Consider the following 12,661-nt stretch of genomic DNA (forward strand, 5'->3'; position numbering starts at 1 on the left):
ATCCCTTTTATAATTTTTCTGCTCCGACTTGGGAATTTCTCCACTGTGAGACAAATAAAGGCTTTTTTTTTTCCCTGAATTTTGTGTGGTGACTAGTGGGTGTGCGTCAAGAACATTTTTGACTAGACTTTGAGTTATAATTACCCATTTTTTTCTATTAAACTTTTTCAGAATTGTGTAGCTCACTGAATATTTTTTTGACATTATCAACCAACCAACATTTTGTTTCTTCAGATTTTTGAGGAAGCAACCGAATACCACGCCGCGCTTTACAATGCCAGAATTTCCACAGTTGTTCAATTCCCTGATCAGGTAATCCTTCAACTCCATAATGGTACCAAATGACCAAGTGTCTATTTTTCCGTCCCTCACATCTGGCTGTCTTTCCCTGCCAGTCGGGTGAGTTTGGCATCGTGCGCCAGTTCCCCTTCTCCTCGGCGCTGCAGAGAATGAGCGTGGTGGTCAGGCAGCTGGGACAAAACCACTTTGACGCCTACTTGAAAGGAGCACCGGAGACGGTGTCCAATCTCTGCAAACCGCACACAGGTCAGACATGTGTAAGAATCATAAAATGTAAGACACTGGCAAATGACAAGATAAGTCCGCTGTGCTAATGTTTATTTTTTATTTTTTTTTCCCTTCCACAGTCCCGCAGAATTTCAAAGAGACGCTCGAAACTTACACGCGGCAGGGGTTCAGGGTTATCGCTCTGGCACATCACCGACTGAACTCTGAACTTCCCTGGCCTCAAGTCCAGAGCCTCAGCCGGTACGCATTTATCCATACACATAATTGTGGCATTTTTGTAGAAACATCCCACAACCAACTTGGATATTCTTATATATATTTTTAAACAATTATTACACTTACTTCTGCAGGCCACCTCATAGTACTTCTTTTGTGGTTCACTTAAAGGACAACCGACGTCTCCGGACAAGTTGTGTCCATAATTTGTAAAATGGCTTCAAATGACTTCTACTGAGCGTATTTTAATAAAATTTCACCGGATATAGCTATATTTTACGTTTTAACTCTCTCTGAATATTCAGGAACTGTTGTTTTTGAGTTGGTGACGAGTCCGTACGTGACGTCACGAAAGGACCGCCCCTATGACCGAAAAAAGACACATGGTAGCAATCCTTCCGTCACGTCAATGTATTTTGCTGTACATGTTTGGTCTGAGAACCGTGTTGCACCCAAAAGCCACCAGAAGAGGGCATCCAAGCTCCATATAAGGAATTTGTCAGCCTGTGGAAGCGGAGGTGGCCACTGGAGGTCGCCATTTTGTGGCTCTTTTCTGGTGATCGTTTCTCCCCAATGTTGCCTCAAAATGGCATGGAATACATTCTTTAATCGATTGCAAACATGTATGCTTTCATCTTCAGAACTATTTGAATCATATTCATAACTGGATGTGTAACAAGAAAGCATATTCTCTGAATCTGAAGCCATTGTTTTGATTCATTCGCAATGCAAGACGTCTGTTTGAGTGAAAATGACAAAAACCCTGGCACCGGAGTGGACACATTTCTGCACATCGTCTGGCAGTAAATGGGTTGAAAAACATAAAATGTCCCTGGTTTTGATAGAGAAATAGTTTTTTTTTCAACTATGCTAATATTTGAAAAAACTGTGTCCAAAAAAACCCATTTCCAACTGAGCACCAGGCTTTTGGTTGACATTGTGTATTTATAAAAGTTTGTTTTGGGACTTTTGATTATTGAGGATGTATTTTGACCGTACACACTCGTCGTCTGAAACTGACGTCCAAATTCTCTGGGCGCAAAAGATGAGCAAGTCTGTTTGTTTGTTTGTGTCTGTGTGTGATTTGCCTGAACAGAGAGCAGCTAGAAACCAACATGGATTTCCTCGGTTTAATCATCATGCAAAACAAAATCAAAGAACAGACGGCCGGAGTTTTACTAGATTTGCGACAAGCCAACATTCGAACTTTAATGGTTACAGGTAAGCGCTTTTTCGCGGCTTTCCTGTAGCGGATACGTTTCACCTGCAGCTAATGAGCTCCTTGTCGCTCGCCATCGTGTCTGTGTGCCGTTAGGTGACAACATGTTGACGGCAATATCGGTGGCTCGAGATTGCGGAATGATTCGAGGGCACGAGAACGTCATTATCGCAGATGCCGTGCCTCCTGATGGCCAAACACCTGCAGCTATAACCTGGCGTTACTCCGAGAACCCGGTTCTTCAAAGTATTCAGGTAAGACCAAATGAATGTTAGAAAAAATATATATACAGTGATACCTCAGCTTACAAACTTAATTGGTTCCCAGAAAGTGTGTTTAAGACGAAAAGTGTGTCTTCCAAACATTAATTTCCCATAGGAAACCATTAAAAATTAGAATAATCCGTTTCCAGGTCCCCATAAAACATAATTTTCTACTAAATAAGTCTAAAAGGACAACCAAAGTTTATATTCTCGCAAATTTAATGTTCGTAAGGCGAAACATTTTTTAGCTAAAGCGTTCATAAGCCGAGGAATTACTGTATCATCTTTATTATTATTATTATTATTATTATTATTATTATTATTATTATTATTATTATTATTATGTGCACTTCACTCTCTGCTCCCATTCAGACAACCAAAATCAATTTTGGATTACGGAGCGAAGACGACTCTGGCTATCACTTCGCTCTTAGCGGACAATCCTTCAATGTCATCGCTGAGCACTTTCCACATCTCGTCCCAAAGGTAATAAGAGAACATTTTGCAGTGATGGTAATTAATATTGTTGGTGTAAAAGTTTTGTGTTCAAAGCGCGCTGGATGTTTCCGAGTTGAATTTATTCATATTCAATTATTTGTCTTGCTAATTGGACCTCTGCATGTTCGACCCAGAAGAAGATGAAAATTCACAGGGGAAATAAGTCAATAAATTATTTATTCCTTTTGATCTGTTTTCATCTAACTGCTTATTTCGTACTGCAGTGTAAATATTCCACACTTGACAGAACAAATAAACTCTATTTAGGTTAAGTACCATTTTAGATCACTCCAACTGTGGGGAAAAACAAATGAGTACAGGGGTGTACTGGTGCGTTTTGGATGGCGCTAATTGTTGTCATTGGTGTAGCTTGATCGCCAAGGGAAAGATGCATTGTGGAAATTATGACTCAAATTCTTCCTAAATATCCAAGATTGTGTATCCTAATTATTTAATGACATTGGTCAGCAACAAATTTGAATCACAAATGGCTAAATGCATTTTTAGCCATTTGCCATCTATTTGCTATCTAGTAGCTATCTAGTTAGCTATCTAGCTTACCAGCTAGCTAGTAAGCTTTCTATATATTTGACTTCCGTGTTGAGTGAACACTGGCGCGTGTGGCTGCCGCTGCTCACCCACAGAAAAACTTATCCTGTGACTATAAAGTGACCATGAGAGTTTTAAAAGGCGCTTATAAATTATAATTATAAATTATAATAAATTATATTAATTATTATTATTATTATGCGTCTTGCTAAGGTCAAGATCTGATGTTATTCTTTGTCTGTCCACACGGGGGCGTCAAAGTTCCTCTTGAGAGCCACCGTGTTTGCCCGAATGACTCCAGATCAGAAGACTCAACTGGTGCAAGCCTTGCAGAGCCTCGAGTCAGATTATTTGCATATTTTTTTACCAAAGTTTACATTTATTCTTCACATGATTTTATTGTATAATATGATGTTCTTTTTGCTTTTTTTTTTTCCTTGCAGTTACACCGTCGGTATGTGTGGAGACGGCGCCAATGACTGCGGGGTAAGTTTATGTTGATCTTTTCAGAATTTTTCTGTGGGGTTTTACACAGGTTCAATTCATTCTTTGAGCAAGCGTTTCACTCAATTTATCTCTCTTCCAGGCACTGAAAAAAGCTCACAGCGGGGTGTCACTTTCTGATCTGGAGGCCTCTGTGGCTTCTCCCTTCACCTCTTCCATCCCAAATATTTCCTGTATTACCAACCTCATCAGGTAGCTTGAAGTTGATTTTTTGTTGTTGAGGAATCACTTTCAGTTGCGTGGAATCTCATTTTTGTCGTGCGTGCATGTGATAGTGGAACTTTATTTATATAGTGGATTTTAAAGATTCCGCTGGTTCCCTTATTCTCTGCAGGCAAGGCCGTGCTGCTCTCGTCACCACTTTCTGCGTGTTCAAATTCATGTCTCTCTTCAGCCTCATCCTCTTCTGCGGAGTCGTTCTGCTTTACACGGTAACTACTCTGAATTTTTTTTTTTTAGCTAATGACTACTCTTGTGGTTGCGCGCTAATTTACAAGGCTCGCGTGGCGGGTGTGTCGGAATACAAGAGAATGGCCGTACCTCGATAGTGTGTAACGAAGGCGCGGAAGGAATTTACTTTCGCGCTAATTTCAGAATTAGGCTCTTATGCGTAGATGCGCTGGGTGGCGTTCAAGCACCTGCCTGCTTGATTCTTACGTTGTTGCCTCTTCTTTAGGTTGTCAGCAATTTCGGAGACTGGCAATACCTCTTAACTGACACTGTCATGCTTTCTCTAATCATATTCACCAGTAAGTCGTCGACCAGTATCCTCCAGTGCACTTTTACGTTTTGCTTTTATGTCGGGTAAAATGATATAACAAAGGTTCCTGATTTTCTCCATTGCTTTGTTTTCCGGTACAGTGAGTCTGAACCCACCATGGAAAAAGTTGGTGCGACGCACCCCCCCAACCAGTCTGATGTCCATGCCGGTGCTCTGCTCAATTATATTTCAGATGCTCAACTGCCTCCTCTTTCAGATTTTTACTTTTTACTTGGTGCGGCAACAGAGTTGGTATCGGACTCCCCAGGAAATGTGAGTTGCGGCGCCTCGTACCCCGGTCTGTGCGAGCTTTATATTTCCCGACAATGTACAAACCTTCTCCTCCGTCAGTCACTGCAATGATTCCGGATTCGGTGACTCATGCAGCCTCAACAAAACCGAAGCCGGAGTCCTCTATATCATCACCAACTATGAAAACACCTCCCTCTTCTACGTTTCGGCCTTCCAGTACTTGATTGTCGCCATTGTCTTTGCGAAAGGAAAACCCTTCAGACAACCGAGCTATAAAAACTGTAAGACTGTGTGCAAGGAAAACAGATGATGGTCGATATTGAATATGCTGCTTTCGTTTGTCACTCAGATTTTTTGCTGCTGCGTTATATCTCATGATAATACAAATCACTATGGAGCAGCATTTCCTAATTTCTGTTGAGATTCCACACATATAACTTGTGACCAATTTCCGGGCATTCTAATAAATACATAAATTAGCCTAGAAATATCGAAATAAGGATTTCTAGTCGATTTCCTTAGAAATGAATTTGGCTTGAATCTGTTGAGTGTAACACAAAGCAGTTATTCTATATTGTGAATTGTACCTTCTGCTATCTAGCGGAACCGTTAAGTCCAACTAATTTCTTCTTTTTTTGGGAAATTTTAGGGTCATTCGTGTTAACCTGCACTGTTCTGTATGCTTTTATCCTGTTCATCATGCTGAATCCCATCCCTGCTGTTGATGAGCTGATGGAGGTGAACTTTATTTATTAATGAACTGATTCCACCCAACCAGATACATGTTGAACTATCAATGGTTCTACTTGCGTTTCTTACCTTGGTCTTTGGGGACGTAATTGGACTCAATCTGCCTCTTATACCCGCACTATCAGATAACAATTGCAGAAAAGTAAAAGCAAACCACAGGTTAATGAACTGTGGGGTTCCTCAGGGATCCATCCCAGGTCCCCTATTCAACACAATGTATAGCTTTTCTGTCAAACTCATGCTTGGATTTTTTTTTCTACGACAAAATAAAAATTTCTTCCCCTGTCAGCTATTCTTCGTATAATACGTCTAAATGTGTTATATGCCTGCACATCCCGACACGTGTTTTGCCGGTCTAACAGATTTGCTCTCGCCAACCAACCAGAGAATGAAAAAAATCTGCCTTAGCCTTGGTCTGTTGGGAATAAATTACATATTGGAATTTACGTTCTAAATGTAGGCTTGTGATAGCCCATCACCAATAACCGTGTAATTCGATATAAATTTCCTTGACTGGAAAAACCGATCATCCTGTTTCCCTTCCTTCTCAGATTGCGAGCGTTCCCTATGACTGGCGCATCACACTCCTCATCATTATTTTAGCGCATGCCGTTCTGTCTTTCATCCTGGAGGTATGCTCACACTCTCACATCTTCCCCACTACGACTTCATTTTACCCAATTTGTTTTCAATACAAAATGACATTCTGCTTTTGCAGTGTTTCTTGTTCCTTTAGTATAATGCACTTTCTAAACAATTAAGTCATCCATTCAAATATTCCCAATTGTGAAACTCAAAAGCCGCAAATGTTTCCTAGAATCTGGTCCTTGATGCTCTGTGGAAGTTTTTTCCGACCAAGCCGGTTATCAAATGGACCAGCAAACCACACGCTGCTAATACAACACAGGTTGGCAAGATTTTGATGTGATCGATCATGCTCTTGGTCTGTAAAATATACTTTTACATCTTGACACCTCCTTTGACGGTGTCCTCACTGAGTCGCAGTTCTCTCACGCCGTCATGTTGAACCCAATCGTAGATGGCGAAGGAATTTTGGGGCTTGGCTTTCCTCTCCAGGATCTTCTCTCATAAAAACCGCCCCCCAAAGACGAAATACAACTATCTGGCTCTGAAGCTGCAGGAGGAGGTTGATTGGCCTCCCCCGCCCTCCACCATCACGTATGCCAGCACAACACAGTACCACATATCTGTGCCATTTTGACACCGAAGGTGAAAAGAACATCGTCCAACCACCGTCCGTCCCTCCACCTATTTTTTAAAGAGATGGATAGACATTAGAAATGAGAAAAAGTCCATTGAACTGAACATTGAAGGACTTTGGAAGCCATTTTTGGAGCACATCTGTGATTTCAGACTCTCACTGAAGCCGAGACTTGATTTAGACTTTTTACATTAAAGCACATTTGTTACAATTTCTGAGGAGATTGTTTTGTGAAGAAAAAAGTGGTAGTCGAAGGCAACAATAGGAGGAATGGGTGGCTCAATGGATACCCCCCCCCCCTCCACATCCGCACCCCCAACAGGGAAATTCACACCTCACCCTTTCCGAAAAAGAGGCTGCAATAGAGAGACGAGAAGGCAGGCGTGTCAAACATACGGCCCACAGGCCAGAACCGGCCCCCAGGGCTGCAAAATAATTTGTGGAGCCTGATTGATTGATTGATCTTTTAACCTTGCAGTCTACACTCAGCCATTGAACTATCAAAGTTGAAACTCACACTGTCGTCTGCCTGTCGCTTTAAAATGTTTAAACCACCATTTCACTGTCATCCCACAAGTTTCGACATGATTTACCACAAAATACAATACCCAAGGTATGTGAAAACAGTGCTCAGTACCACATGTAGACCCGATCACGTTGATAACGTCACTCTTGAATCATCCTCGCAGTCTTCTGGATGGACGACAAATAACCTTGATTCATTCACTGCCAGACGATGTGCAAAAATGTCTCCACTGCAGTGCCAGGGTTTTTGTCATTTCGCTCAAATTGAAGCACCCACAGGACTACAGCAACATTCAATTCAGCGTAAGAAACATTAGAATCTCTTCTTTCATCAGAAAAATGAGTTAATTCCTAAATTATATGGGTCTGAAGTTATCTGAGGTTGAAATGATGGCGGCTGTACAAAATACAATACAATCCATACCTATTGATTTATATAGCGCTTTAACAACAGCTGAAGCTGTAACAAAGCGCTAACATGGACAAAGGGCAAATTCTGTCCCCTCGTGGAAGAGAAAAAACATTGCCAGAGGTTTGACCAGCGCTTGATCGGCACCCGAACAAATTCAGGAATGGCTCTTCACGTCATGCTTTTCAAGTCCCGAATAAATTCAGTGATGGTAGTGAATGAATTCAATGACGTACTTTCCTTGCTAATTAGCTCCAGTTACATAGCCAAGTGTTGGTGACAGAATCAAATCATGTGTACCTGAGAAATTGCATAAATGACGATTCCGAAATCTTACTTGGAAAATGCTTTATATAACGTATGATATTGATACAACTTTGCAACAGACCCAAATAAAATCCCACATGTTTTCCCTGTCATATGGAGTATTTTTATGCCATTTGCTTATTTATGTACATTTTTCAGATTTTAGAGATGCATGTGATTTTTAATATCCACATGAAGCCACGCACACTTCTTGGGGGGGCTGACCTGGGTGACACATTTTTCAGCCACTGCCGACTGATCATTTACGGACTTTCCCAGCCTCCTCGTGGGCTGGCATATGGGCGCTTAAGAGCTGCAGAGGGATGGAGGGGCTATCATTTCATGTGGAGATCAGGGCCAATGTATGCAGTTGAATGGGTGGATTTAGGGGGCGAGGGAGTGGGGTGGATTGGAGAAGGGGGGTGTTTAGTTGTACCAAAAAAGAAAAGATTCTCCCACAGATCAGGGAATAGCCTTTTAGGGAATATTCATGATGAGGATGCATCATGAATTGCGATGTGTCTTGCATGGATCATCTTTTCCGTAAACACTGACGTGTACAAATATATTTGCCGTGTCGTTTTGGCGGATAGTGTAGCCTCTCCACAAAGCAAGTATGTGTGGGTGTTTTTTTTTTCCTGTGCGTTCCGCCGTATTCCTTTTGTATGCAGAGAGCAACAGATGGAGGCCAGTGGAAAGAAATAAAGAAGCCAAAACACACAGCCTTTCTTTCACACAGCAAGCCACCCTTCTTGGAAAAGATTTTCGCAAGCTTGCGCTATTTCAAACATTTTAAACTTTCTTCTCTTTGGCCCATATGTTCATACCTATCAACCTTGGCTAATAGCTGCCCTTATAAATGATTACAATTCCCGTATAAAAGTTGTAGCACGCCGTACATTATTTGAAATGATAAAAAAACGCTAACACAAGCGGAAATGCAGTTGACCGCGCATGTGCACATTATGCTTTCATAATTGACCGTATACGTTGCGATAAAAAATATATACATATCGAGTATTACTTTTGCTCCCCTTATTAATGATTGCAAATTCTCCTTAAGCGATAATAAACCTTACAAACACAACCCGACACATACAGTAAAGTCTCGTTATATCGATATCGGATATATCGATAGTCCCGGTTATATCGATACTATTTCTATGCACGCACGGAGAAAATTACATGCAAACAGGGTCGGATATATCGATAGTCCCGGTTATATCGATATTTTTTCGGACTCCCTTGAATATCGATATAACGAGACTTTACTGTATTTGTTTTACGTATAGCAAGAATAACAACAGGGATAGAATAAAAACAAAGGTAATTTTCTCTGAATCTGGGAACATTAATTTTACTAAATAAGAGAAGTGGTCCGCAGCCATAAACGGGATGTTGTGCTCTGCAAGAAAATGGCAGAAGAGAATTTCAGCTTGTGTGACTTTGTGGGATGCCGCTGGATCAGCACTAGATACGAAGTGTTTGGTCAATGGCACATGAGACTTGCTTTTGGCTACATTTTCCACGTGTCCGGCAGTTTAAAAGTGGCTCTTTAGATCGTAAAAACCACTTGCAGCAACTTTTACGTCCTTTTTACACAGAACTCAGAACGAAAACTGAGGACCTTTTGTCGACGATCTTATCCATCCAGCGTATTCACCTTGGAGACTCTCCCATTCTTTTTAGTGGCGACCCGATCCTAGAGTTTTTCTCTTCTTATATGGCGGTTTTCCCATGCTTACTTCTTAGTTATAACTACAGTAAAGTCTCGTTATATCGATATTCAAGGGAGTCCGAAAAAATATCGATATAACCGGGACTATCGATATATCCGACACTGTTTGCATGTAATTTTCTCCGTGTTTGCATAGAAATAGTATCGATATAACCAGGACTATCGATATATCCGATATCGATATAACGAGACTTTACTGTAGTTGATTCCTCGATTGCAACACAAATGCCTTTCACGATCTGGTTGGCGACCAACGGGTGGTGCTGTCGGCCCCACCTGCACCTGCACAGGTGTTGGTCGTTCCAATCAGTGGCAGTTAAAAGGACTCTAGGCACGACCATTCCCTGTCGGGTCATTGAATGTGTTTGCTTCAACCTGTCAGGTTTGTTTCATCTTGGCAGATTTTACTCATGATTTTCTTTGATACTTTGTACATTTCTGTTCGGATGACTTTGATGTTTTAGGATTTGTTCCTGCTGACTTTATTTTAATACAATTTGTCAAACCTACAACCTGCTGCTACCTCCTGCCTGCTTAATTGGGATCCACAACCTTCACCGCCTCGCAAACCGTGACAATGACGGGTTTCAAATACGGAAACGGAAATACAAAATCAAACGAAAACAATGTGACGCGCATGCGCATATCATGCTTCATCGGCAAAGACTCGATAACCGCCGACATTTTTTTTATCGGATAAAAGTTGTTATACGGCGTACACAATTCAAAATGATGAAAAAACGTATAAAATACGGCGAAAACGTATACGTTGACCGGTATGAATTGTGTTTTTTTTTTTTTTTTTTGAGGGGGGGATGGACATTGAAAGCCGTGCGTTCTCGACATGAGACAATGCCCCCGGTCATTATTTACAGCACCTCCGGCAGCGCTTTCATGCCTGTTTTTGTCATTGTTTTTTTTATGTTTACAAACGTCAATCCGGCCCTCGTCTAGATTAATCGTTGGCACGCAAGACTAACCTGACGCTCACTTACCCTCATCTTCATTTTCCAGAAGACACTGAGGCGACCTCGTCTGCCGAAAGGTCCGTGACCCACCAGAAGGCCACGAAACTCTTAAGCATGCATTCCCTTTTCCGCGGACCTTCTCGCATCCCCTTTACGGGTGCCTGAATGGGCTCTGTGGTTGGTCAATAAATTCAGTGATTCAGGGGGTGGACAGTTGCAGCCGTGTTAACATTTGTTCACAGTCTTGTCGAAGGGACACGCCCCGCCCCCTGCCTCTTTGTCTCTTCTGGTCCCGCGACAGGTTAGAAGTCAATGGAGGGCCTTGTGCGGAGGTGGCCGGGCCACGGACGGAGCCGCCTCTCACATGGTGTTCACACAGAGGGGTGTATCGGCTCACATCACTGTCGCGCTTGTTACTGTGGGGCCACACACTATTCCCAGATTAAGGGGGGGGGGGGGGGGGGGGGCTGTACGATATTTTAAACAAACTGTCCGTTTATCGAAGGACGGTTTGGCAAATTGCGTCTCATAATCTCATTGTTGGCATTGTCAGATAGCTTAAAATGACATCACATGATTTTTATTAACGTTTCACCAGTGGCGGACTGTAAAGGCCTGCTAAGCATTCTCTGCTGGCCTAAAAATATCTGAATCACAGACTGATGGTAGTTATATTTTGTCCATGAATTGTTATTAAATAATTCCAAATTGTCTTTCAGCTTCCTTTCTTTGATTTTCCCCTGCTACGCTGCTTCCAGTTGGGTTTTCGTATTTACGCATTTAACCAATCACATTTCAGCCATGATTGGCTATTCACTAGCCAATCATAGTTTGCGAAAACTCTGATCAGAGCAGTTTTCGCACACTATGATTGGCTATTCACTAGCCAATCATAGTGCGCGAAAAATGCTCTGATCACAAGCCACGAGTGACAATAGCATACTGGCCAGAGCCAGCATACACTATTGGTAGAGAGCTGCATAAACACATAACATAAGAAATGGATTTAGTAGCAGATTTACTGTTAAAGCCATTTTCAAGACTCATTAAGAAAGGTCGATCAGTTATTTCCTGGCTAATGGTACCCTCAAGTGCAGTGGTCCCCAACCTTTTTTGCGCCATGGACCGGTTTAATATCAGACAATATTTTCACGGACTGGCGGATAAATACAACAAAATAAAATGATACGACAGGCATGGAAATAGTTTTTTTTCTTTTAAATACAATAAACATGAATCCATTGTGAATTTTTATACAACTGTATTAGCCTGGTAACATCGCTCCAACAACAACATATGTCACATCGTCTCTGCCCCTTAACGCTCTATGGTCACCATGGCAATGTTCAAACATGCCTTCAAAATAAGATACGCCACAAAAATAAGTACAAAGCGCATGAAAAATACAACTCACTACAACTGAATCAGTGGGACCCCTGAGCTTGTTTCTCTGCAACGAGACGGTCCCATCTCGGGATAATGGGAGACAATGACACCCGAAGTGCTTTGTTAATGTCCAGTCAGTTTAACTGCCGCTACTTTATCAGCCAACTCGAAGACAGCTGTCATTTTCCCCTAAAGGTTGAATATGTCGCACAAGTAAGCGAGCTTTGCGACCCATTCCTCATCACTGAAATGCGCTGTAAGCGCATTTCAAAATAAAACATAGTTCGGACTCAGATAATAAATAAAATAAAAATTATGTAAGTTATTCATTCTTTCTGCGTGGCCCGGTACCAAATGACCCGCGGACGGTACCGGTCCGCGGCCTGAGGGTTGGGGACCCCTGCTCTAGTGGACTTGTAGTAAATCACACTACACTTTTTCAGTCTGGATTGAATCAGACGTAGCACGACTGAAGGCCTAGCAATGAAATCCACTGCCTGCCACTGAGGCGGGATCTTGGTGACAGAAAGCTCCAAACAGCAATAGACAAACAAAACCTCAAGAGGGA

At 41.9% G+C, this 12,661-nt stretch overlaps 1 protein-coding gene across 1 annotated transcript in view; it reads left to right on the forward strand.

Moving 5' to 3' along the window:
- LOC148891495 (polyamine-transporting ATPase 13A3-like) overlaps positions 1-8,102 on the forward strand; it is an 18,669-nt gene extending 10,567 nt beyond the window's left edge. Inside the window, exons 16-32 of the mRNA XM_089007942.1 lie at positions 235-312; positions 396-546; positions 648-768; positions 1,841-1,965; positions 2,060-2,217; positions 2,599-2,712; positions 3,535-3,614; positions 3,717-3,759; positions 3,860-3,969; positions 4,112-4,208; positions 4,454-4,526; positions 4,639-4,810; positions 4,889-5,070; positions 5,439-5,527; positions 6,091-6,171; positions 6,357-6,446; positions 6,579-8,102. Coding sequence (XP_088864068.1) covers positions 235-312; positions 396-546; positions 648-768; positions 1,841-1,965; positions 2,060-2,217; positions 2,599-2,712; positions 3,535-3,614; positions 3,717-3,759; positions 3,860-3,969; positions 4,112-4,208; positions 4,454-4,526; positions 4,639-4,810; positions 4,889-5,070; positions 5,439-5,527; positions 6,091-6,171; positions 6,357-6,446; positions 6,579-6,761 — 1,947 coding nt within the window. The 3' untranslated portion in view covers positions 6,762-8,102. The remainder of the gene's footprint in view (positions 1-234; positions 313-395; positions 547-647; positions 769-1,840; positions 1,966-2,059; positions 2,218-2,598; positions 2,713-3,534; positions 3,615-3,716; positions 3,760-3,859; positions 3,970-4,111; positions 4,209-4,453; positions 4,527-4,638; positions 4,811-4,888; positions 5,071-5,438; positions 5,528-6,090; positions 6,172-6,356; positions 6,447-6,578) is intronic.
- The last annotated feature ends 4,559 nt before the right edge of the window (positions 8,103-12,661 follow it).

The sequence above is a fragment of the Hippocampus bargibanti genome, linkage group LG11 (assembly GCF_051943395.1).
Source record: "Hippocampus bargibanti isolate YZ-2025 linkage group LG11, ASM5194339v1, whole genome shotgun sequence".
Lineage (NCBI taxonomy): Eukaryota > Metazoa > Chordata > Actinopteri > Syngnathiformes > Syngnathidae > Hippocampus > Hippocampus bargibanti.